This window comes from Eucalyptus grandis, chromosome 7, assembly GCF_016545825.1.
Source record: "Eucalyptus grandis isolate ANBG69807.140 chromosome 7, ASM1654582v1, whole genome shotgun sequence".
Lineage (NCBI taxonomy): Eukaryota > Viridiplantae > Streptophyta > Magnoliopsida > Myrtales > Myrtaceae > Eucalyptus > Eucalyptus grandis.
The window spans coordinates 1,204,223-1,231,218 of record NC_052618.1 but is presented as its reverse complement, the minus strand read 5'-3'; the positions used below and the strand labels follow the sequence as shown (position 1 = coordinate 1,231,218).

The 26,996-nt window shown below is 41.3% G+C and overlaps 2 protein-coding genes across 4 annotated transcripts in view; one reads left to right on the top strand and one right to left on the bottom strand.

The window, feature by feature from the left end:
- The window catches only part of LOC104454747 (structural maintenance of chromosomes flexible hinge domain-containing protein GMI1), a 58,447-nt gene that overhangs the window by 24,864 nt on the left and 6,587 nt on the right, over positions 1 to 26,996 (top strand). The window lies entirely within an intron of this gene.
- On the bottom strand, positions 18,485 to 19,306 carry LOC120295612 (S-protein homolog 4-like). Its single transcript, XM_039316869.1, has 2 exons — positions 19,220 to 19,306; positions 18,485 to 19,009 (listed from the first exon to the last, which is right to left on the bottom strand). Exon 2 carries the CDS (start codon positions 18,953 to 18,955, stop codon positions 18,548 to 18,550), a length of 408 nt encoding a protein of 135 aa, XP_039172803.1. The 5' UTR covers positions 18,956 to 19,009; positions 19,220 to 19,306; the 3' UTR covers positions 18,485 to 18,547.

Genomic DNA, 26,996 nt, shown 5'->3' with positions numbered 1-26,996 from the left:
TTCATCACTTTGACAAACAATGCCTATTGCATTCGTGCGTACATATGACCAATTCCTAGTTGCACTTCTTGTACACGTGTGTAGCTTCCAATGACGGATGGTGCTAAATTATGAACGATTATGGATGTCCCACTTCTACTCCATGTAAAATCATGGTTCTCAATGCAGCTATTTGCCACATTTCGACGTGACCCGAATTACTAAGAGTTCGGAGTCACAATAATAGTAATTTATAACAAAATATTGTTACTATATATATGTTAAATTTTTGATGAGTATTGTTTATATTGTGACACGTGCTTTGAATTTTATTTTTGTAAAAGCGAAATGGTTTTCTTCGTGTCATATTTATGAATGGTTGATGAGTCATAGAAAATATATGAATTTCTTCACTTTTCTTCATTGCAATTGATGAAGTTTGTCGTTCAATTTTCTTCAAATGACAAAGCTAAAGCTCTAGACATTTTCTTGAATCTTGGTTACGTATTGATGATGCGAGGGACAGTAGTTGTGCAACAAATGATTCCGTTATAAACAAATGCTCAAAACATCTCTCTTCTCTAGTTTCCAATTTTGTATCGATCTTAGTTTACGTCCAAGTCTAATCTTTTTTATTTGTAATTGAAATGATTTTCCCGAGGCAAAGTAAATTATATGTCGGTTCAGTAATTTTTTCGACCATTAAGATTATAATCCTTATACTAGCTAACAAATAGGAATAAAGCTACATTTAATACTTGTGTAGTTCTTGCAACCGGGTCCTAAAAGTTCATCCCTTAGTTCATCGCCTCCCAATGAAATTTGAATTATTAATTAAACCTCAGCTTAAGCTTGGACAAATCCTCTTTAATATACAACCCTTTATCGTTTCTTTTATTTTATTTTTCCAAAATCAACTTTAAGCACCCTTCGGCAAAAGCTAAAATGACAATGCTGCAAGCTAAAATGACAATGCAACCACTGCCCGCCGCACTAACCGTCGGCCACCTCTTGTTGCCTACAGCCACCGTTGGTAGCCGACCGCTGGCGACTACCGGCGATGGTCGCCACCGCTCGTAGCCCACCGATTGCTGCCTACAGCCCACTGGCCGATGACTGCCACCATCCGTTGGCAGCCTATCATCGCCAACCGCCACATGGTTGCCGCCCATAGCCCATCGGCCACTATCCCCTCCTGCAGTTGATGGGTGGCAATCTTGTGGTGGCAGTTGGCGGCGATGGTCAGCAATCGTGCGATGGTCGTGCGATGGTTGCGCGGTTGTCGTGCGGCGGTCGTACGGCGATCGTGATCAAATTTCTCTATTTAATTTAACTGAAAATAAAAAGAGGGCTTGATTCAACAAGCAGTGACCTCAAATATATCCTACATTCAGATCACTCAGGTACTCAAGCCTGTTGAGATGCCAATCAAAAAGACACAAATTTTGGATCTCTATAGTGACTTAATACGCAAAATTCACTGGTGAACTATCACATGCACACGAAGAGAATTTAGTATGTGTCAAACTAGGGCAAATGGGTAGTTATTGTTCAAGAAGACACAATCAAAAAGTAATGACAGATGCAATATTCGGCTAGAAAAGGGCATCAAATTTCCTTACCACGGTGTGCAGATGAAAGGAGGCAAATCTATTTATTTTCGAATGAGAAAAAGCAAAATAGGGTAAAGGAGTGAGTTTTCAAACCTTTCTTTTCATTTCAATTTACAGCAGCAAGTTACTTTGAAGCCAGATTACAAGGCCGAGTTAAAAAAAAAAAGGCAATACAATTAAAAAAAAAAAAAGACTTTCTCTATTACTGGACATTAGACAAGAGAAACAAGGACTTACCAATTGAAATGAATGGACTATGGGTAATCAAGCTAGACAAAAAAAAAAAAAAAAAAAAAGTGCACCAGATAACCAAATTATTGTTATGGATTTACAATGATTTACAAGGAATTTTATAGAAAAAATTGATGGAATGCTGAGAAATATTGAGCTAGAGAGAGGGAGGAGAGGGACACTAACCAAAACCGAGGACAAGGCAGGCTATAGATACTGCAATGGCACAGGAGGAAGCATACTTATTGCAGCGCCGCTGGTTCCCTTCCCCTACTTCCTGGAATAGCTGGAGTAAAAACCCAGCGTATGTGTTATCATCGCCGAACGCAACATTATAACGGTCAGCAATTTGCTGCGGGTTCCCTTCCCCTGCTTCCCGAAAAAGCTCGACTAAAAACCCAGTGTATGTGTCATCCTCGCCGAACGCAACGTGATAACAGTCAGCCATCTGTCATGTGAAATGGATGGGGAAAAAGAAGAATGAAAAAGACATGATAATACGAGATAATACTCAATGCCTTAAGACTGCCTCGCCTATACACATAAGCAGAAAAGAACCGACCCATGCCAGAATGAAGAAGATCAAATGAAGACAAGAGCCGAACGAACGAACCTGGAGGTCTCAACTCTCTCCAGCTCGCAAGCTGCACAAAGTCAAAGACAGACGGGCTTCCAATTGAAATGAATGGACTATGGGTAATAAAGCAAGACAAAAAAAAAAGTGCAGCCAGATAACCAAATTATTGTTATGGATTTATAAGGATATACAAGGAATTTTATGGAAAAAATTGATGGAATGCTGGGAAATATAGAGCTAGAGAGAGGGAGGAGAGGGACACTAACCAAAATTGAGGACAAGGCAGGCTATAGATGCTATAATGGCACAGGAGGAAGCATACTTGTTGCAGCGCCGCGGGTTCCCTTCCCCTGCTTCCTGGAATAGCTGGAGTAAAAATTTAGCGTATGTGTCATCCTCGCTGAACGCAACATTATAGTGTCCAGCCATTTGCCGCGGGTTCCCTTCCCTTGCTTCCCGGAATAGCTGGAGTAAAAACCCAACGTATGTGTCATTCTCGCTAAACACAACTTGATAACGGCCAGCCATCTGCCATGTGAAATTGATGGGGAAAAAGAAGAATGAAAAAGACGTGATAGTACGACATAATACTCAATGTCTCAAGACTGCCTCGCCTCGACACACAAGCATAAGAGAACCGACCCATGCTAGAATGAAGAAGATCAAATGAAGACAAGAGCCGAGCGGACGAACCTGGAGGTCTCAACTCTCTCGAGCTCGCAAGCTGCACAAAGTCAAAGACAGACGAGCTTACCAATTGAAATGAATGGACTATGGGTAATAAAGCTAGACAAAAAAAAGAAAAAGTGCAGCAAGATAACCAAATTATTGTTATGGATTTACAATGATTTATAAGGAATTTTGTGGAAAAAATTGATGGAATGCTGGGAAATATTAAGCTAGAGAGAGGGAGGAGAGGGACACTAACCGAAACCGAGGACAAGGCAGACTATAGATGCTGTAATGGCATAGGAGGAAGCATGCTTGTTGCAGCGCCGCGGGTTCCCTTCCCCTGCTTTCCGAAATAGCTGGAGTAAAAACTCAGTGTATGTGTCATCCTCGCCGAACGCAACATTATAACGGTCAGCCATCTGCCATGTGAAATGGATTGGGAAAAAGAAGAATGAAAAAGACGTGATAATACGATATAATACTCAATGCCTCAAGACTGCCTCGTCTCGACACACAAGCAGAAGAGAACCGACCCATGCTAGAATGAAGAAGATCAAATGAAGACAATAGCCGAGCGGACGAACCTGGAGGTCTCAACTCTCTCGACCTCGCAAGCTGCACATAGTCAAAGACAGACGGGCTTACCAATTGAAACGAATGGACTATGGGTAATAAAGCTAGACAAAAAAAAGAAATAATGCAGCAAGATAACCAAATTATTGTTATGGATTTACAAGGATTTACAAGGAATTTGGTGGAAAAAATTGATGGAATGCTGGGAAATATTGAGCTAGAGAGAGGGAGGAGAGGGACACTAACCAAAACCGAGGACAAGGCAAGCTATAGATGCTGCAATAGCACAGGAGGAAGCATACTTATTGCAGCGCTGCGGGTTCCCTTCCCTTATTTCCCGGAATAGTTGTAGTAAAAACCCAGCGCATGTGTTATCCTCACCGAACGCAACATTATAACGGTCAGCCATCTGCCGTAGGTTCCCTTCCCCTACTTCCCGGAATAGCTGGACTAAAAGCACAGCGTATGTGTCATCCTCGCCGAACGCAACATGATAACGGTTAGCCATCTGCCATGTGAAACGGATGGGGAAAAAAAAGAATGAAAAAGACGTGATAACACGAGATAACACTCAATGCCTCAAGACTGCCTCGCCTCGACACACAAGCAAAAAGAGAACCGACCCACGCCAAAATGAAGAAGATCAAATGAAGACAAGAGCCGAGCGGACAAACCTAGAGGTCTCAACTCTCTCGAGCTCGCAAGCTGCACAAAGTCAAAGACAGATAGGCTTACCAACTGAAATAAATGGACTATGGGTAATAAAGCTAGACAAAAAAAAAGTGCAGCCAGATCACTAAATGATTGTTATGGATTTACAAGGATTTACAAGGAATTTTATGGAAAAAATTGATGGAATGCTGGGAAATATTGAGTTAGAGAGAGGGAGAAGAGGGACATTAACCAAAACCGAGAACAAGACAGACTATAGATGCTGCAATGGCACAGAGAAAGCATACTTGTTGCAAGACCGCGGTTCCCTTCCCCTACTTCCCGGAATAGTTGGAGTAAAAACTCAGCGTATATGTCATCCTCACCGAACGCAACATTATAGTGTCCAGCCATTTGCCGCGGGTTCCTTTCCCCTGCTTCCCGGAATAGCTGAAGTAAAAACCCAGCGTATGTGTCATCCTCGCCGAACACAACAAGATAACTGTCAGCCACCTACCATGTGAAATGGATGGGGAAAAAGAAGAATGAAAAAGACGTGATACTACCACATAATACTCAATTCCTCAAGAATGCCTCGCCTCGACACACAAGTAGAAGAGAATCGACCCTTGCCGAGAATAAAGAAGATCAAATGAAGACAAGAGCCGAGCGGACGAACCCGGAGGTCTCAACTCTCTCGAGCTTGCAAGCTGCACAAAGTCAAAGAAGACGGGCTTACCAACTCAAATTAATGGACTATGGGTAATAAAGCTAGACAAAAAAAAAAAAATGAAAGTGCATCCGGATCACCAAATTATTGTTATGGATTTACAAGGATTTACAAGGAATTTTGTGGAAAAAATTGATGGAATGCTGGGAAATATTGAGCTCGAGAGAGGGAGGAGAGGGACACTAACCAAAACCGAGGACAAGGCAGGTTATAGATGCTGCAGTGGCACAGGAGGAAGCATACTTGTTGCAGCGCCGCGGGTTCCCTTCTCCTGCTCCTCGGAATAGCTGGAATAAAAACTCAGCGTATGTGTCATCCTCGCCGAACGCAACATTATAGTGTCCAACCATTTGCCGCGGGTTCCCTTCCCCTGCTTCTCGAAATAGCTGGAGTAAAAGCCCAGCGTATGTGTCATCCTCGCCGAACGCAACTTGATAACGGTCAGCCATATGTCATGTAAAATGGATGGGGAAAAAGAAGAATGAAAAAGATGTGATAATACGAGATAATACTCAATGCCTCAAGACTACCTCGCCTCGACACACAAGCAGAAGAGAACCGACCCATGCCAGAATGAAGAAGATCAAATGAAGACAAGAGCCGAGCGAACGAACCTGGAGGTCTCAACTCTCTCGAGCTTGCAAGCTGCACAAAGTCAAAGACAGATGGGCTTACCAATTGAAATGAATGGACTATGGGTAATAAAGCTAGATAAAAAAAAAAAAGGTGCAGCAAGATAACCAAATTATTGTTATAGATTTACAAGGATTTACAAGGAATTTTATGGAAAAAATTGATGGAATACTGGGAAATATTGAGCTAGAGAGAGGGAGGAGAGGGACACTATCCAAAACCGAGGACAATGCAGGCTATAGATGCTGCAAGGGCACAGGAGGAAGTATACTTGTTGCAGCGCCGCGGTCCCTTTCCCTGTTTCCCGGAATAGCTGGAGTGAAAACTCAGCGTATGTGTCATCCTCGCCGAACGCAACATTATAACGGTCAGCCATCTGCCATGTGAAATGGATTGGGAAAAAGAAGAATGAAAAAGACGTGATAATACGAGATAATACTCAATGCCTCAAGACTGCCTCGCCTCGACACACAAGCAGAAGAGAACCGATCCATGCCTGAATGAAGAAGATCAAATGAAGACAAGAGCCGAGCGGACGAACCTGGAGATCTCAACTCTCTCGAGCTCACAAGCTGCACAAAATCAAAGATATAGGGGCTTACCAATTGAAATGAATGGATTATGGGTAATAAAGCTAGACAAAAAAAAAGTGCAGCCGAATAACCAAATTATTGTTATGGATTTTCAAGGATTTATAAGGAATTTTATGGAAAAAATTGATAAAATGCTGGGAAATATTAGGCTAGAGAGAGGGAGGAGAGGGACACTAACCAAAACCGAGAACAAGGCAGGCTATAGATGCTGCAATGGCGCATGAGGAAGCATACTTGTTGCAGCGCCACGGGTTCCCTTCCCCTACTTCTCGGAATAGCTGGAGTAAAAACCCAGCGTATGTGTTATCCTCGCCGAACGCAACATTATATCAATTAGCCATCTGCCACGGGTTCCCTTCCCCTTCTCCCCGGAATAACTGGAGTAAAAACCCATCGTATGTGTTATCCTCGCCGAACGCAACGTGATAACGGTCAGCCATCTGCCATGTGAAATGGATGGGGAAAAAGAAGAATGAAAAAGACGTGATAATACGAGATAATACTCAATGCCTCAAGATTGCCTCGCCTCGACACACAAGCAGAAGAGAACCGACTCATGCCAGAATGAAGAAGATCAAATGAAGATAAGAGCCGAGCGAACGAACCTGGAGGTCTCAACTCTCTCGAGCTCGTAAGCTGCACAAAGTCAAAGACAGACGGACTTACCAATTGAAATGAATGGACTATGGGTAATAAAGCTAGACAAAAAAAAAAAAGTGCACTCAGAGAACCAAATTATTGTTATGGAGTTACAAGGATTTACAAAGAATTTTATGGAAAAAATTGATGGAATGCTGGGAAATATTGAGCTAGAGAGAGGGAGGAGAGGGACACTAACCAAAACTAAGGACAAGGCAGGCTGTAGATGCTGCAAAGGCACAGGAGGAAGCATACTTGTTGCAACGCCGCTGGTTCCCTTCCCCTGCTTCCCGGAATAGCTAGAGTAAAAACCCATCATATGTGTCATCCTCGCCGAACGCAACATTATAACAGTCAGCCATCTGTCGCGGGTTCCCTTCCCCTGCCTTCCGGAATAGCTAGAGTAAAAACCCAGCGTATGTGTCATCCTCGCCGAACGCAACATGATAACGGTCAGCCTTCTGCCATGTGAAATGGATGGGGAAAAAGAAGAATGAAAAAGACGTGATAATATGAGATAATACTCAATGCCTCAAGACTGCCTCGCCTCGACACACAAGCTGAAGAGAATCGACCCATGCTCGAATGAAGAAGATGAAATGAAGACAAGAGCCGAGTGGACAAACCTAAAGGTCTCAACTCTCTTGAGCTCACAAGCTGCACAAAGTCAAAGACAAACGGGCTTACCAATTGAAATGAATGGACTATGGGTAATAAAGCTAGACAAAAAAAAAAAAGTGCAACCAGATAACCAAATTATTTTTATGGATTTACAATGAGTTACAAGGAATTTTATGGAAAAAATTGATCGGATGCTGGGAAATATTGAGCTAGAGAGAGGGAGGAGAGGAACACTAACCAAAACTGAGGACAAGGCAGGCTATAGATGCTGCAATGGCACAGGAGGAAGCATACTTATTGCAGCACTGCGGGTTCCCTTCCCCTGCTTCCCGGAATAGCTAGAGTAAAAACCCAGCGTATGTGTCATACTTGCCGAACGCAACATTATAACGGTCAGTCATCTGCCGCAGGTTCCCTTCCCTGCTTCCCGGAATAGCTGGAGTAAAAACCCAGTATATGTGTCATCCTCGTCGAACGCAACATTATAACGGTCAGCCATCTGCCGCGGGTTCCCTTCCCCTGCTTCCCAGAATAGCTGGAGTAAAAACCCAGCGTATGTGTCATCCTCGCCGAACGCAACATGATAACGGTTAGCCATTTGCCATGTGAAATGGATGGGAAAAAAGAAGAATGAAAAAGACGTGATAATACGAGATAATACTTAATGCCTCAAGACTCCCTCACCTCGACACAGAAGCATAAGAGAACCGACCCATGCCAGAATGAAGAAGATCAAATGAAGACAAGGGCCGAGCGGACGAACCTGGAGGTCTCAACTCTCTCGAGCTCGCAAGCTGCACAAAGTCAAAGATAGACGGGCTTACCAATTGAAATGAATGGACTATGGATTATAAAGCTAAACAAAAAAAAAAAAGTGCAGCCAGATAACCAAATTATTGTTATGGATTTACAAGGATTTACAAGGAATTTTATGGAAAAAAATTGATGGAATGCTAGGAAATATTGAGCTAGAGAGATGGAGGAGAGGAACACTAACCAAAACCGAGGACAATGCAGGCTATAGATGTTGAAGGTATTTTAGCACTAGGATAGTTCAAGGTCCAATTAAAATGCTTTTAATCCTATTGTGTATCTTGATATTCAAGATTAAATCTATACTATATTTCACCTCTGGTAAGAAGAAGGTCAGGAGTAGTATTGAATACACCTGCTCTCCAATTCCGATCATCACCCTAAGGAAATTGAAACCACTTTAGCCGGATACACTAATACAAAAAGCCAACTTCGTAGCCAAATATAAGAATTGTCGATTGTGTTTAGTTTTATACCCTCCAAGATCAAGAAGTTTTTCCTTTTCAATCGTATTTGGTTTGAGGGTTGCTCTAACATAGAGCAAGATCCTTCCATTGCAACAAATCCATGTTTAGCTATGTCATTTTACCCGCATTCACATCTTCCACCAAAACCTTAGATTTCCTGCGCAACATATATCATAAGTACTCAACAATAGATTCCGTGTCCTAAAGAATCTAGAAGTGTAGACAGTACAGTAAGAGTGAAACGGTAGATCTAGAAACCTCCCTCTCAACTCAGTACAAACTAACCAGAAGGCAAAACCAAGTTACAACCAGATAAACTAAAATCCGAGACACATGTTTATCATGGCCTGCAATGCAAGCAATAAAAGTAGACAATCTATAAAATTTAACAATGACCATCTTTTGGTTATGACGTATCCATTGGAAGCGCCTTCTTCCCCCGGACCAATTTTATCCCCTGTGACAGCAAGGTCAATCAAACACCTAGAATTCCATTGAGTGTCTTTAACCTTTCTATGTGTGAAAAGCTCCACATTCCTTCCTTTTCTAGCATCAACTAAACAGAAGACACATGGCTTTTGCTACATTTCAATATTAAGACTTCAGTTACCAAAGGAAATATGCTAGGTCTAGTTTACCCACAAATTATTTTATTAATATTTTCTTTCCCCTTGTTCCCATTGATAACAGAACAGCATGTTGACTCCTGCATTTAATTTACCGAGAAAGGGCATATGCACATGCTTACAAGACTTTATTTGGTAATCGCAATGCTCATCGATATCCTTGCTTCATGGAAAATTCACATAAATCAAACAAACAAGATTCCCAGAGTTAACAGACATAAAACTAACTTGTGTAGATTGAAATTTCAGTGAAAGTACCATATGGTGCTCAAAATGATGCTAAATATGTACAACGGGTAGAACCGAAAACCTGCAAAAAGAACATCCAGGTAAAAATTCTTTCTTTCCTTGTAAAAATCAATCAATATTCAAACATCTAAGATGAGATTAACTTTGAGTGCTAATCAAGGAATACAGCTCTTGTACTCTTGAGCTTCTATTCTATTGCCTAGTGGGGGGTTCAGCATGGAAGGAATTATATGCTTGATCGCCTAGGCACTTGTACAAAAGCAAAGTTATCTAAATTGTCTCTTCCATTTCTTGATCACTAAAAGAAGAGAAATGGTGAGTGGTACTTGTGCATCGGAAAGCCCCAACCTGTATTGTTGAGGACAAATTGCCATTTTATGCGGTTGGTCTAGATACAACTTACAAAGATATGATCTTTTATTTATCAGACCTTTCTTCCCCATGGTAAAGTTTGTGCACACATGCACTAATTAAATTCCATCATAATTCTGAAAGCTACTTAGGCATGGACCCAAGCCACTTGAATAGGGGCATTGTCCGCAATAGCCAGAGAACAGCAGGTTAAAAAAAGTCAACCCAGATAGTCACAACAAACTAGCAACTGTAGGTAAAATCGTGTCCTCATGGTATTGTTCACTGAGTTTGTTCAGATAGTAATGTGAATTGTATTTATGTACATACATAATTTGTCTAGCATCAGAGGATCTGAGGAAATCACTGAATAAAAGCGCCAATCTAATAGTACAGGTCCCTTAGAAGACAAGAAAGAGGGAAAACTGATAAAAAGCAAAATACTCACCGAATCATATTGATTTCCATTGTATTGGAACACCTCAAAATGGCTCCTCTGCTCCCTCCCCTTGCCGGAAAACCTAACCAGCTCACATGCTCATTACCTGATCGGCTTAAGTGTGCAAAGGGTGGTCTTCCTCTTTTGATAAAACCTAAGGGAGAAAAAGGAGAGACATAGAGTTTTCAGTCAAAAGTCACTAATGACCAAAAAGGGCCTTCTCTAGAAATTCAATGGAAAAGACTCTGTGGTGTTCTCGTGCACCATAAATATTCTAAACTCCATAAAAAAGTTAACCTGGAAATCAAGGGTTTTTATCACCAAAAATACCCGTCCCACATTTATTTTAACTAGCTATACAATACAAGGTGCACACATTAACATAAATACATTACATATTAAAAATCAGAAAGAATTTTCTTAATTAGATATTTAAGGATTGTTGGAAGTTCAAGAAAAAAATTTCACAGTCCCTTCGTCTTATGAGATGCATGGGACCCTCGGGCTCCATGGCTGTCGTCCAAGTGAACCGGCAGGTGGGTGTGGGGGCGCCACCACCTAACTCTGCTCCCCTTCCCATTGGAAGAACTTACACTTCCCATTCTCCTTTTCTCTCCACAGGCCATCGCAAGGAAGGAGAATTGCTCATTTTCAACCAATTGGAAAAAAAAAAAGAGAAAAATAAATAAAAAGCAATAACCGCTCATATATATATATAAACCATTATTTGTTATTTATAGAGCAGTTATTGTTAGTTGTGGTCGTGAGGAAATATATTTGGGAGATGCCGCGGTGTCCTAGGTGGAGGCACTATGGGATGGGCTTTGGTGAAATCTTAGGATGTCATACTTTCATTCATCCTAATGCAGACGAACTTGTGGATAGGTGACCCTTTCAACCAAGTGCCATAGCTCAAGCCCGCCTAATAGCTTCAGTCCCTTGCGACTTTGACTAGGTCAGGACAAGCTTGGGGAATCGGGCCTTGATGATGCTATTACAAATGAGAACACGCGGTTCCAATTTGTGGCATAAGTAAGTATTATTCATTAATGTGGTAATTTTCTATATATCCTACAAATGAGTACCCCAAGCACTCATTCACTCCTTGAGAATGTGGGAATTGAATGGCAACTAAATGGGAATCTCATGAAATTGAAAATAATAACTAAAAACGGCCACCGAGGTCCAAGAAGCTTTGGCAAGAATTAGTCGGCCGGGGAGGTTTTGGATTTTGTATGATTTTTCTGTAGACTATGCAAGTGCAGCGGATGTATTAGTTCATTGATATAAGGCTCTCATCCATCCATCTAGAAAATATTACTAATGGGTACTTATTTCAACATTTCATATGAAGACATATTGGTTCTAACCAAAACTGAAGGGAAAAAAACCCAAAACTTCAATGGTATTGTTGCGGTCGACAGCCAAAAGTTGTTAATTAGTTCTCACTTAGACCTGAGATGCCCGAATGAGGAGAGAAGTGGGGCCCAGCAAAAAGTTGGAGAAATATCCCCAAAAAAGATATTACCATTTTCTTGATTTCCATCTTTATTTTACATCACACCACACTGGAGAGGAGGGCTGGGCTGGCATAATAATGGCGCCGGAGTCTTGTGCTTCCGACCATTCCATTTCCTTTTTCTTTTTCTTTTTTACTTTTCTATTTTCTACAAAGAAAATTTTTGTCCTCTCTTACTCATCCCTCCTTGAGCATCATCATCCCTTCTCACTTCCGAGCTAAAAAGAGAGAAATTTTATATCATTATCAAACAGTGGCCATCATTCCTTTCGCTTCCGAGCTAGAAAGAGAGAAATTTTATGTTGTTATCAAACAAATGGCCGACACTGGAATTTCATCAAAATAATTACCATATGTGTAGTAAATTGCTGATTTTTACTCTTTGACTTGAGCCCCACTAGCCTTTATTTATTTTCTGGCCATTTTAAATAGGGAAAAAACCATAAATTTTGATCTTATTTTTTAGTATCATAAGAAATTATTTTCACTCTCCATGGTGGAGAAGGGGACTTAACCCCTTGCATTTCAAACTTATACAACAGTATATCCTCTATTCCAGCACCATTCAAGTGATTTTACAATATTTGGGATTTTTTTGGGCACTAATCTTATATACCGATAAAATAAAAAATGGAAAGTGTTGGTGATGCAAACTCCACCGCGAGGCACGGCGCGCATGGATGCAGGTATTATGATGCCCGACCAAAATAAATTAGAAAGGCCAAGAAAAGGATGGAGAAAATTAAGAGAAGATGCGGGTCCCATCTTTGTTTTGCATCCCCAGGCAAAGGGCAAAGATCTGGCCTCCGGCCCTAATTCTTATTTCCATATTTTCTTCTTTCATGAATGGTGGTGTGTTGTCATTTCATACGCTCCCCTAATTCTTATTTCCATATTTTCTTCTTTCATAAATGGTGGGCTGTTGTCATTTCATACGCTCTCTCTCTCTCTCCCTTTGTACCTTTCGATGCTTCGGGTGACCGATAGAAATTCCTTTTTCACCTTTTTATTATTTACTCACGGGCTTAGGTCACGCAAAAGGGTCTTGTTCCCAGCAAATTATAAAGTAAAAAATTTGTGCATTTCGAGAGCATGAATGAAAAGGGAGGCTCGAGAAATGTATCTTTATCATGTGGCGTCTCCTGGATTGTTATTCATACGTTGAATAGGGTGATCCTCCCGATCATAAGGTGAGGGCCATTCATTTATAATCCTCTGCCCATGCTTCCTAATTTAGAGGATCAAGGCGCCCCGGCTAGTTTTTATATTTTATTGCCAGGGCAGGGCATGTATATCATTTTGGTTCTCTAGGAAATCTATCTCTCTCTCTCATCCGATAAATTCTCACTCTCTCTCTCTCTCTCTCTTCCTAGCTCTACCAACGCCATACCATGCTTGCTCGTTGATGGTAGGACAAAGCAGCTCTCACTTCTTTCTTTTCCTCTCTCCTGACCACCCCTATCATCTCAAACCCGAATAATTCCCACTTCTTGTTTAACTGCTAAGAACTCTCTCTCGCTCTCTCTCCCCTAAATCAAAAGTCGCAGCAGAAAGGACAAACCTTCTGCTATCAAAAACTCCAGAAACAGGAGTCAACTCCTGCTGATACAGTAACCTCGGAAAAAGAAGCCAAAAAAAAAAAAAGGAAGAAAGAGAGAGAAAACAACATTTTATGTTGTACCAAATCTTTAAGGGTCTGTCCTAAAGCCACGCAGAGGGTGTGGACAATGGCCTTGCCTATTCAACTATGAATTAGAATTGAATAATCTATGGGGGAAAAGTTAAAACCCACTTTGTTTGTTTTTCCCCGCGAGACCCACCATTTGCATTAGCTATACTCTATATACTCATATATATTGAATGACACCTCAAGTGAATTTTCTTATATGATGAATGAAATAGACTTTTTTTTGATCTAATATACAAGGGTTATCATTTTCAACTTGGGACAACTATGATCTAAACCTTTTGACCTTTTGACAACTACTTGGCCAGATCTTTTGTCAATTAATTAGCCAAATTTTAGTAAACTAGGACATTTATCCCTATAATGTGGATCAGTTAATATCCATGGTAAATCATAATTCAATGGCTTAAGTATTTAATTAAAATCTATCTAATTATGTATATTTATGGCCGAAACTTTGGCTCCCCCTAAATGATTTTCCAAGTAATGTCTCGAACTTTCGTTGTGAGTTGCCAACTCACTCTCTCATTATATTTTTCCGGACCTTTCATGAAATATCTCAAATCATGATTCAGCCATATTACTCCTTAGTCGAGATGACCAATGTTCTCTCCCGACTCCCCACAATCTTGTCTAGGCCAAGACGGTCAGCTGGATTTGAAAGGGCAAATGTAATCATCAGGATTTGTTGAAGAAAATTAGGGTTTGGGAGGCGTAAGCATAGTGGAGGGTAAGCAAATTTAAAAATTCTTTTTTTTTTTCTTTCTTTTGCACCTTAAACGGTAAACAAATTTAAGAGAGCGACCTTGAATCTCTCTTCCTACCCACTGCGCGCCATTCTCCCATAAAAGACGCCCCCAACGACGATGGGGAAAAGAAAGAAGTGGGGCCAGCAAAAAATTAGAGAAATGTACAAAAAAAGAAGAAAGATTCTGTTTTTTTGGTTTAAATCATATCCGATTCCCATTTTCTTGATTTCCAACCGAATAATGTGGCTGAAGCCTTCATTTCTTGGCCATTTTAAATAGGGAAAAACATAAATCTTGATCTTATTTTTTTCTTTAGTATTATGAGGAATTATTTTGACTCTATGGACACTAGAAATAGGTTTTAGAGGTATGGTTAAGGAAATCTGTCCCCAAGGAAAAAACATGCATTTGATTGACCCTTACTGGTATCACTTTTTGCAGGCCTATATGTGGGCCAATGGTGTCAAGATGAAATATTCCCAATGTTATTACTTTTATTATTTACCATTTGTAATAATAAACCCTTGCTAGTATTTCTTGCCTTCCATATTTGGAGATGCAGGCTAAACAGGAGAATTTTAGAATTGTCATGTCCATGCCCTATGTAGCAAGAATATTACCTGCAGCATGGAACCTTTTTTCTTTTGAAAATTATCTGTGGATAATGAATTCTTGTGAATAATTTTATGTGTGGTGATTCTCGTGAATTTATTTAGCTACAAAAACATATGATCTTTATGTTATACAATTCCAGCATCTAAAAATCGAGGGTTGATGGTTAAATTAGTATTTACAATAGAACTCATCAAGCTCATAGTAACAAAAATAAATAAATATATAAAATGAAGACTTAACCCGGTGCATTCTACGAGAACATTGCATGTGCATTCTACAAGAACATTGCGTTTGGATTTACCCTGCTGTGGTTCAAGGCCTATGCTTCATTCTCTGGTCAGCCTGCTTACAATGATTGGGATACCTCATTCTACAATTTATTCTTTACATCACTTCTTGTGGCCCTTGGCTTTTCAATCGGGATGTTTCTGCATGCCTTTGCCTTGAGGTATGCAAATCTATCTATGAGTGGCCCCATATCATTTCTATTGTGAGGAATTGATCGTTAGTCTGGTCCGGTCATGTACAATTTCCCAAGCCAGGAAAAACTTTGATTCTTTAGCAAAACAAATACCTAGGTGCAAATTTTTGAGGAGCTGATTACCTAGAGCCTAGAGATGACACGGAATGCTTTGCTTAGGAGGGCATAGGCTAATGTTTTTGTTTAAGCAATCTATTCAACTTGCTTTCATTCGTTACCACCACCTTTTCCGAAGGTACATAGTACACTTGATGGATAGAAAGTGAAGCACATCTATTGAGGATGCGGGTAAAGCGGCAATTGAAGGAGGTTGCAACAATTATTTAGCTAAGAATTGTGCATTTAAATTTCATGCCTCACTGCCGGTGATTGATTCTTATGGCATTCCTTTCAATCATCCGGTGTAAACAACAATGACAGCCAAGGTCAAGGAAGCAGTCACGAGTAACACCTAGGCTTTGGATTTTATGATTTTTCCATACTTTGGGTAGGGCATGCGAATCGTTATTGTTCATGATCCAGACATAAGGCTCTCATGGTCCATCTACAACGAAGAGAATAAATAATTATTAGAGAGTGCTTATTTCAATAAAGACATGTTGGTTCTAATCAAAAAGGAAAAAAAGAAAAAAGAAAGAAAAAACAAACTTCAGTGGTCCATTGATACCTCCCATGGGAACCTTTGCGACTAAAAGCACTAGTTTCCGTAAGTAGTTACTAGCCTTGGTCCATTGATACCTCCCATGGGAACCCTTTGCAACTAAAAGCACTAGTTTCGGTAAGTAGTTACTAACCTTGTCCTTCCAAGGTTTTCTTTCCATCTAAATTTGTCATTTAGCATTTATGTAAAGCATTTTGTTCTTAATGAAAAATTTTCGATCAATGCCGAGGATGAGATGATCAGAGAGAAAATGGCACTATGGAAGCGTGATATGAAAATAATCTATGTATAAGTCCAAAAGGGGAAAAGGGAAGATTTTTTTCTAGGATGTAAATATGGGTTCAAAAGTGGGCAGCACATAAATTTGAATCTTGTTAGTAGTCTTTATTAATTAGCACATCCCAAACCTAAGTTATAATCTTAAAAGTTCACAATTTTAACCAAAAGTTTCCACTTAGAAAAGAATTTGAACTTATTAGAAACTAATCTTTATAGAGAGATTGTATATAATTGTTCTAGACATTGTTACTTTGTTAGTATTCTTGTGCTTTTCCTCTAACCTATCTATTATCCTATCATTAATAAGGCCTAGAGATGGCTATTTTGAATATTTAAATCATATGGTGTGTCTAAAAAAAAAAGCAATTTTTTTGTGTGATGTATAAAGTAATTTAAGCTGTTAAAATTATGTGAGTTTCTAGGCCTTCGTGGCCGTACACCTAGAATTGTCCTTTGAAGGATGTGTAGACTCTATGGTGGACACCATTTGAAGAGTCTATGACTCGATTATTAATATTAAAGTGCTCATGGATGGATGTGATGCTCAATATGCTCTTGAAAACATACCGGCACTGAAAATTATAATATTTCTTTAATTAGTTGCCTTAGCATATGTATACACATGTATTTAACAATAACAATGGACTGGAAAATGATGCACAAATGGGATACCAATTTCTTTCTTTCAACTTGTTTGGCAGCCATGGAAATAAGGAGGAGACACAAGAATCGAAAATCCAAGTTCCTTGAATTTTGTAATCGAATTTATCAAAATTCAAATCGTTATATAAATATTTTAAAGATATTTTACAGAAACATTGCAGAAAATTAACCATCTTCACTTATTAGAAATTGCAATTTACACCATATCTAATTTTAAAATCCTATCCTTTCGCACTCACGCTTCTTCTTAAACGGCAATAATTTTTTTCTGGACGTTTTTCCTAAAGTAAAATGCAGGGTTTCAGTTTCACCCTTCACCCGGTTGCGGAACTCTAGTATCAAACTACCCCTCCTATTCGGATGATCTCCATCGTCCACGTGGTGTATTGCGATCACACGAGAGGCTTGCGTGCACGCGGACGTCTTTGGGTCCCCCACCGCCGGCGATAGGAACTTCTGGCCACCGGACCCGTGGGCGCTGTAGCTCGTGATAGTGTCCGCGAAAAGCGTCGCCGGGTTGATCACCATGCCGTCGGCCTCGACATCACGGCTTGGTTCCACCAGCGGCGGCGCCGTACATGGGCTGGTGTAACGGCCACGCGCACTGCTGCCCCAGGCACTACATCCCCGAGCGCCCGACCCAGACAAAAGTGGACCCGGGCCGGTACCTGCACCGCATGCGAAACCCCCCCACTGCGACGTCTGCCGTCGTGAGGACGACAGTGATGTCGCCAGGGACAGCGTTGAACTTGCCGGCGAGGGTTCCGAAGTGGCAGTCCGTGAGGGACTTCCCAAGGGTGCACTCCTTGGGAAGGGCTTGCCTTCCGACGACGAGATTGACGCTGCCGCCCTTGTACTTCTCGGCGGTGAGCCACCAGGAGGTGGCCGAGGGCGAAGTTGACGATGACGGAGCACTGGGTGGGGCTGAAGCGACCGCACCAGTAGGCTGTAGCCAGTAGCCAAAGGCATGTGGCTACTGCTGGCCACAGCCACAAGGCAAGCGGCCAGCCACAATGGGGAAGCACCAAGTGACGATCCAAACTCTCGAAAACAAAGAAATTAAGTTCGTTCTCCGCTTATTTTGTGAGATTACATTACATCAAAAGTTTTTTGAGTGTTTCTAGGGTTCCGTATGTGAGTTTTGAGAGTAAAATACTGTGAGAGATCCTGTGAAACAAATTAGTTGTAATCGTATATCCACAGCTTTAGACATGCTAATAACAACACTCAAATTTGCTACTGGTTAAGTTGCATCTGAAAGTAGTAAATACTGCACACACAGCTGAATAAATACAGTTGAAATTGAAAAAAATAAAAAATAAAAATGCCAAAAGAAGCAGCGATCTGAACAGACATTATGAGAACTTGGGCAATTCTTCCGTTCATTGCGGCTCAAACAAGATGTCGAAAAATGTGACCTGAGTATGCCAAACTAACTATGAGCGACGATTCCAATGATAACAAAGATCATACTCTCCCGTCAATCCATTGAGCCTACAAGGGCCATTGGGCGAGATCGTCCAACTACAGAAAATGCATTTACCCTCGTCCCTGCTTTGAACACATATATTGAACCATTCGAATCCACCGGACCATGAAAAGCTGCAAAAGAAGAGCGTCCTTCCCAAGAAACTGGGTATAAATGAGAACTGCCACGACCGCTGTGCTATACGACGGATTCCCAGATCATCTTTCTTAGATTTGCAATGTACCGTCAGAGTACTTTCATCCGTCAAATTGTTGTAGATTATAACGGATGTCTTCTTCCAAATACTTCCATGGCAGCTAGTTATTAACATTGAGCAAATAAGCACGAGCAGCATTCCCCTTCTCTTCATCATCATCGTGGCAAATATGAGAGAAAGCAAACCTGGTCTCGCTTCTTCTTCCCTCTTGCCCTGGACAAAGCTTTTGTCAAACTGAGTACCCAGGAGAGAAAAAGAGAAGCTTTGCAACCGTTTTGTGTTCTCAAAAAATCATGAGCTATTACGAAACATGTTATGCGTGCGTTGAGACTATTAAGATGTGGTCATGACATTGAAACGGTTTCTCTTCGAAAATCAGTATAAGAAGAGCAACGGAATCAAGTGAGATGAAGCTATGCTTACTATTGATCCAGACAAACAAACGGCGCCGATGGAGAGAAGCTTGCAACGACGGAGATAAACTGAAGCAGTGTGAGTATTAATACTGACTTTACTCGAGTTGCTGCAGCCATATTTAGTTGAGGTTGAGGTTGGCGAATCACTCTGGTGCAGTCCGCAAGGGTTTTGCACTTGGGCATTTAAGGCATTTAAGTGAGAAAATATCGGGTGGTCCGTGGTCCCCGACCACTCACGGACCACTCACGCGGCGCCCTTCTGCAGTTTCCCCCTTCTCTCCTCTCCCCAGCCTTCTTCCTACCCTCTCCTCGACTATCATCTGCTTGCAATTGCATTTATTATGGCACAGAGGCTTTCCTCTTTCCTCTTATTTTCTCCTTCAAACATGGAAAGAGAAGCAGAGGCGCTTTACGATGCTCTCCACGAAAGAGAATTATCATTTCCCATTTCTTTCGCCCGACGAATTTTGAATCCCAAAATCTCTCTACTTTGTCGCGCCGCTCGCTTCTATCTCCGCTCTCATTGCTACTCCGTTCCCCCGCCGCCGTCAACAAACCGCATTACCGCCGCCCCTTCCTTAAATTCAAAATTTCAGGTTCCTCCGTGTTTGCTCTCTCCGGCGCTCGTGCTCGTGCTATATTTGAGCCGACATCGCTGGCGTCCGCCCCAAGCTCGCTCGACCTCACCTCCATCTTCACCGTCACTCTCGGCCTCTCCCTCGCTCCCGCTCTCCCTCCTTCGATCTTTCCCCCCGCCCAGCGCTGACCCTCCGTGGATCACGCTCACAGCCGTGCCGTTCGAGAACTCGAACTCCCCGAAGTTGGTGTTCCGGAGGACGGCCTCCCCAACCGGCGACGCGGTCGAGGGAGCTGAGAAGGAGGCCGCGGGGGAGTAGTCGAGGGACTTGACGTCGACGCGGCGAAGCCTGAGCTCGGGGCTCTTGACGCGGACGGTGAGGGCGAACCAGAGGAAGGCGACGCGGAGGATGACGATCGGGTGGGACTGTGCTGTGCTGCTCTGTCGTTGTCGCTCTTTGAACCTCCGCCGGTGATGACCCGCGCAGGGCGTTCGAGGCGCCGTAGGAAGGTGCTAAAGCCCGAGGCAAGATCGACGGCAGCGGAGGGTGGAGGAAGAAGAGCAGATGGGTAGTTTGGTTTTGGGAAACAGAGACGATTAATAAGGCTTTCTGCTGGATATGGATCTGGCATCCACAGTAACTCCTAAAATCTTGCAAATGTAAATAGCAATGGATATAATAACAATCTACAATTTTATTTTATTTTTCGCCTTTTCTATATGCAAGTTGTGTTTTCTACCGAGCTTGCCTCTTCAGGCCCTCAAGAAACATATGAATTTCTGTACGATCAAGATCAAGATCAGGGACATAAAACACTCAGATCACACCCTAAAGCAAATTGCAGTTCACCAATCACCAAATACGTGATCCAAAGAAAGAAGTTATGGCAAATCTTGTGGGCTGAGGTTGATCTTGGACACATTTTTTTTCTAAGACTTTCGAGTGTCTTGATTGCTTAAGTGATTTTTTTGCGATTTTTTTATTTAAACATTTAGAGTAGGATTTAGAGTAGGTGGTGAGGACATACGTAACTTTTTGCCTAAGAATATCAGTGAAGAGCATTAAAGTACATGAAATGATATGCAGACCTTATGGAGTCAATGGCAATGGCAGTTTGACAAAGTGAAATGCATTGAATATATTTTGGCAAAGTGAATGTAGATTTCGAGTCCAAAAACTCAAGCTATTGCCCGAATTTATTAAGCACTTCAATATTTTGTCTCCCTTGCTTCTCTACTATTCCAACACTTGCATCACAAACTTAAGTATGTGGATCGTCAATTAGGTTATGTACATAGACATGTACATGCTTACATATCCACGCACATATGTTTATAGAGATCACTTGGACCTAGGTCTAAGAGTAGGACCATCTTCTTCGTGAAATTAGGACCCTTTAGGTTCAACATCAGAAAATGATGGAAAGGGCCTTGAGGTCCCTTTCCAATACTTATTTCTTTGCTCTAGTCCAAGACATTCCCACTTTTGGTAACCTGTCAATTTCTTAAATAAATGAAAGCTCATAAATATATGCGTTTGATCTCTCTACTAATGATCCCCTCAGATTTACTCTTTGTAACTTTTCAATCTCAAAAATGCTACATTGCATTTCCCTCGCAATCATCCAACCTCCATCATCTCCCATGTGCCCTTCTCATATTTCTCTACATCATTCCCCAAAGGAATGATGATTTATAATATTTTCCCTCGTAACCAATTCTTTTGGATTGTCATATACCCAATTAACTTAAATGATATCCATAAACCCCCTTTTCACACCTCTCTCCACCAACTACATATCAAGAACAGAAAGCAATTAGCATATCTTGTAATTTTGATTTTCAAGTTAATCGTTTTACAGATAATTTTATGATATTAGCTATTGAACCTCCAATTAACGATGGAGCTAGGGGAAAAGCTAAGATATGGGAAGCATAGGAGAACCTTTTGCTAGCTCAGCTGCTATACACGATGCCAAAGTACATCCATCCAGTGCCATCCATGAGTAAACTTGATGAGACTGTTCCTAGGGATCCTAAACTATGCCCGCCAAGGAAGCATGCCAGTTTTTACCTATTAACATAAATTACCCCTACCATTCATATCCTCATAAAACAGTAAACTCACTTTTACGATCATATGGCATGGATAAAAAATTGCTTATAATGATTACTATTAGATTACAGAATCCATAAGGAAAGTAAATTTGGACCATAATTAGATAGTTAACTTATCCCACATCCTCAATCTACAGAGATGGGGATGATACTATAGTTAAATGCTAGTCCTACATTCTCAAGAAGAATGATAGAATTGATTTTAAAAAGCAAATTATAGGGCTTAGTGTATATGTATGTTTCACTTATTTAGATGCTCACTCATAGTGTACCGTTTTGTTTTAATTTTTGGTCCTATCTAAATTAATTGACTACAACATACTTTTGTGACCATTAGCTTAAACTCGTTCAGATACTACTTAGAACCGTGGTGGGTTGGTCCCTATCTAAATTAATTGACTACGATATACTTTTGTGACCATTAGCTTAAACTCGTTCAGATACTACTTAGAAGCGTGCTGGTTTGCTCCATCGGGGTTGCTAATGATCATCGCAATCGATACTAGACCATCTTGGCCCAGTCCCTCGCTTCGATTCTCATAACCTTGGATCGGTCGATGCACACAGATCTTGACCCGAAGATCAAATGACTGCTATTAAAAAAAAATCTAAGCATTTGAAATATAAATAGGATGGATGATGTTTTAAAATTCGAAAGATTTTAGGTATATTTTATTAAATAAAAATGAATTTCATGAGATATGAGATTAAAGAAAAGCAAAACCTGTCTAAAATAAATTTAACCTTAATTAGGGGATTTGTTTTCTCTTCTTCTTTTTTAAGTAAAACGTCTTCGATGGACTTATTGCTAAAAAGAACTATTTTAAAACATAGAAAATCATGAATATTATATTAGAATTCATCTGTTGATATTTTCCACAGATTTTAGGTGTTACAACCAAATTAAACTCTCTCTCTCTCTCTTCCCGAAAAATTGGTATTTACAGCAATAGGAATAAAATCAATATGAGAATTAGACTTCTCAAACACCAAGGTGTCTTTCATTCGAGTATGCTTTTACCAGCCAGCATAATAAGTAGGAAAGTACGATGGAGAAAGTATACATAATGTGCTGCATGCCCCTGAAGCGCAAAAACAAAGTAATAAATAATACCTGATCATGGTATGAATCAACGTTTTTTGGGAATTATCTAGTGCATGTAGGACAGACAACTACCACACCCGGTGGAACTTAACCAGCTACTCGGACATGCTCTAGATATCATTTGGAACCAAGAACCCTTCGGACATGCAGCGTAGAAAGCACATCAAAGAAAGAACTCTAACTGTGAATCAGTGTTTCGGTAGTAAAAAATGATAGGGATATATCGAGTATTTGAAGGACTTAGCAGATGTTCTACGCATCTATGATCACTTGCCGGCAAGGCGTGATTAACGTGGGTTAGGAACTTGCCTGATTTGCACCCTCAAGATCCAACTTTCGTGTATTTTCCAGAGCATGTGCGCACCATAGAAAGTAGACCTAGATCACCTAGGAACACCAACTCATGAGGGTCCAGCAAAATTTCTAGGTTCCTCCCCAGGCAAACAATATGAGAAAGAGTAGATAGATGGTGGACTGGAAGGTGAGGGAATAGCATCATTTAGGAGACTACATGCACGACTAAAAACAAAGAAAAAAAAAGTGGCAACTTTTTAGCATGGGGTGCAGGAACTACAGCTGATTCTATCATTCCTGCAAATTGTGGCCACATGTATCAAGACAGATCGGACAGATAGTGCATCAAGTATATGACCATCGCTCTCATTTTTTTGTCTTTGGTTAAGTTGATATCTACCTAATCGAATTCAGTTCCTAATCATAACTGGTGCACATGTTGTGCGTGAGGTGTGTAGATTGGGGCTGTTCTCTTCTTTTTTATACAATGGGATTTCTTTGAAACGTCAAAAATAATACTCGACCGCATTTATGCAAGTTACTTGTGCAATTCTCATTCTCAAATGGCCCGTACCAATATATAGATATCTTGCATCACATATTCCCAAGCAGTATTGCTGTACGTTCCAGTGACATAGGTGAAGTGAGAGTTATCTTCCTCGGTGCGGGCAAGGCTGCTTCCACGAGGAAGATGAACAAGTACCCGCTAGGATTTCTTTTCTTTTTTTCGTTACTATTTTTTTGTTATTTTTTCATTATTTTTTTTTTCAATTTCATTACTATAAGAAAAAAAAAGGAAAAATAGTAACGAATGACTAAATCGGACATTTATCAATAGTTCAAGGACCAAATTAAGCTGATCGAAAATTCATGGAGCAAATCGGGCATTTATCAATAGTTCAGGGACCAAATTGAGCCGATCAAAAGTTCAAGGACGAAATTGCATAGTAAGTAATAGTATAGGGATCATTTGTGACATTTTCCCTATACTTTTTAAGATTATATTACTAAAATACTTCCAAGCTTATTTCCTCTATATATATTATTTTCTAAAATGGTATTGCTAAAATAGTTTTATACACAAATTTAATGGACAATTTTTACAATTTTTAAAATAATTATTTTCAAAAATATAATTTTAATTATTTTTTTTATTTTTTCAAAATTATTTTTAATTATTTTTATTTTTAAATATAAATGTTCCTTTTTTTTTTTTTATTTTTTATTTTTCTTCTTCTTTGGCTGGCCGCCAGTTGTCGTCACGGCCGGCGGCCAGCCATAGGTGAGCCTCAAGCTCGCCTAGCTTGCTGACGCCAATGAGCTCGAGGTTCACCAAATCCGGCGAGCTCAAGCTCTCCCAACGCCGGTGAGCTCGAGGCTCGCCAAATCGACAAGGCTCGAGCCTTGCTCGGCAGCGGCAAGGTCAAGCCTCGCCGGATCTTACAAGCTCGAGGCTCGCTAGCGTCGGGTGAGCCTGAGCTCGCCCCTCACTGGGACATCGGCAAGGCTTCGCCTTGCGGATCCGGCGAGCGAAGGCTCGTCGCCGTCGAGCGAGCTCAAGCTCACCCCTTGCGGGGGCGTCGGCGAGGCCTCCGCCGCGCCATCCGACGAGCTCAAGGCTCCTGGCCGGTCACCGGCCATCGTCGTCGGCGACCAGGAGGAAGAATAAAGGAAAAAAAAAAAGAAAAAGGAAAGAAAAAATAAAAGAAAAATAAAAAATAATTATAATTTTAGTTTTTATAAAAAAATATTTTCACAAAGTTAAAGAGAGAAGAGAGAGGTTGTGAGGTTTTGAGTGAAAATAAATGGGTTCATTTTTAATGGGTTGATAAATGGGTCTTAAATGGGTTAAAGAGCGATCCATTTAAAATCCATATATCCGAGTCTCTTTATCTTTAAAATCCATTATGGGTACTTTAAGAAATAAGACTTGACCCATTAACGACCTATTTAAACATAAATGGATCCATAAATGGGTTAATGACCCATTTTGACACCTCTAGTTGCCACCAATCCCCCGCGGCGAGCCACTACCCATCTTCCCTTGCCCGCTGCCCACTGCCCGCTTCCTCTTCCTCCTCCAAGTGCAGTCTCTCGTAAGTAGCATTAGAAAAGGTTACTATGATCAGTACGACAGGCCTCAAAGCCATGAGCGAGCCCACGATGCTTCCGCCAACCACTTGAGCTTCATCTCCAGCTAGACTTATGGTCAAATCTAGTAGACCCTAGGGAAGCCCGACCTGCACCGTCCACCATGGATTTGACATTAGTCCTCTCCCTCATGAAAACAATCGGGCAAACTATACGTTGTCGAGATGGTTCTTTGGTTTAACAAGGAAAGCAAAGAGATTTGTCGTATCTTGCTTCCAAGAGAAGTCCACCGTCCTCTCTCGGCTCTTTATCTCCTCGTTGTTTATTGACTTCGGCAACAATCGCCTATGATTGTTGACATACATCTTCACTAACTTTTCATGCTGGAAAAATAATTATTTATCTATTTGTGAGTAACATTCTGATCCAACCTTTCTAATAAATTGTACTAAAAGTAGACTTTTGGACATATAATCTAATGAGAGGAAACCTTCTTTTTAACCAAATAAAAGTTTGAAATTTTTATTAAGTAGCAAAAGTGACCTTATTTAACTTTAATGAGGTGGATCTTTCTTCTACAAATAAAAAATAAAATTAAAAAAGGACATGTGCACCACTAGTCATAAAACTTGTTGCAAAAGTTTAATTGAGTTCTAAAATTTTTAAAAAATGCCTGCGTTTGGTGAGGGCTACCCAAGAGAAGCCGGCGTCCGATGAGGGCTGCCCTCGCCGGTGTCGGTCGCCCTCGCTTGGGCTGGCTAGGGCAGCCTCAGCTGGGTCGGGGAGGGAGGCCCTTGCCTGACGTTGGTGAGGGCAACCAGGCCGGGTGACAGTGACCCTTGCGAATATTTCAAAATAAAAATGATAAAAAAAAAAATCCAATAATCATAACTAAAAGGTAATTGATCTGGTTACATTAGCGGCAAATTTGCAGGAGGAAAGCTTCAATGCCATCAAGCCGTCGCAGTTGCCACGTCCACGTGGCGCGATCTCAAAGGGGCCTGTCCTCCATCGGCGCGGCAGCAACACCAGTCAGGTACAGGTACGACCATTCAGTTGCAGGGGAGTGCAGAGAACGTCGCGCTTCGTCGTCTTCGTCTCCATCTTCTTCGTCTTCTTCGTCTCCCGCGGCGCCGCGACTCTCTCTCTCTTCCTCCTCCGTCCTTCCTAGAAACCCTCGAGAGACGTCGAGGATCGCGCAGGACGACGGTTGTAGCTGCCGGGGTGAGGGAAGCGGGAGAGCAGGGGGCTCTACCTCTGTTTTGCTGCATTGCCTCCGCTCCCTCAGGCAACCTTCCGCCTTTGTTCTTGCGGGGAACGTGTCGGTTGAGCTTCGATCGGCAGCCGGTGTTTGCTCGTTGATCCTGACGTGTGCCCGGGGTTTAACTACTTTATCCTATCGCCGGAGCTGGGAGTCGGTTGGCGAGGACGTTACGCACGCCGGAAAGGGGTTGGCTGGCTTCTTACCCACTTCTGCCGACCCGCGTTCGAGCCCTGCTTGAGCGATCATTTTATCAGCTAATTCGCGTAATGTTCTCGTGTTTACAATATCCTGGTGACGTGCGTTCGTTTGGTTTGTGGGATAACGAAAAGACGGGA

Coding starts and splice junctions, on each gene's coding strand:
- LOC120295612 (XM_039316869.1), bottom strand. CDS start 18,955: ATGATGATGAAGAGAAGGGGAATGCTGCTCGTGCTTATTTGCTCAATG.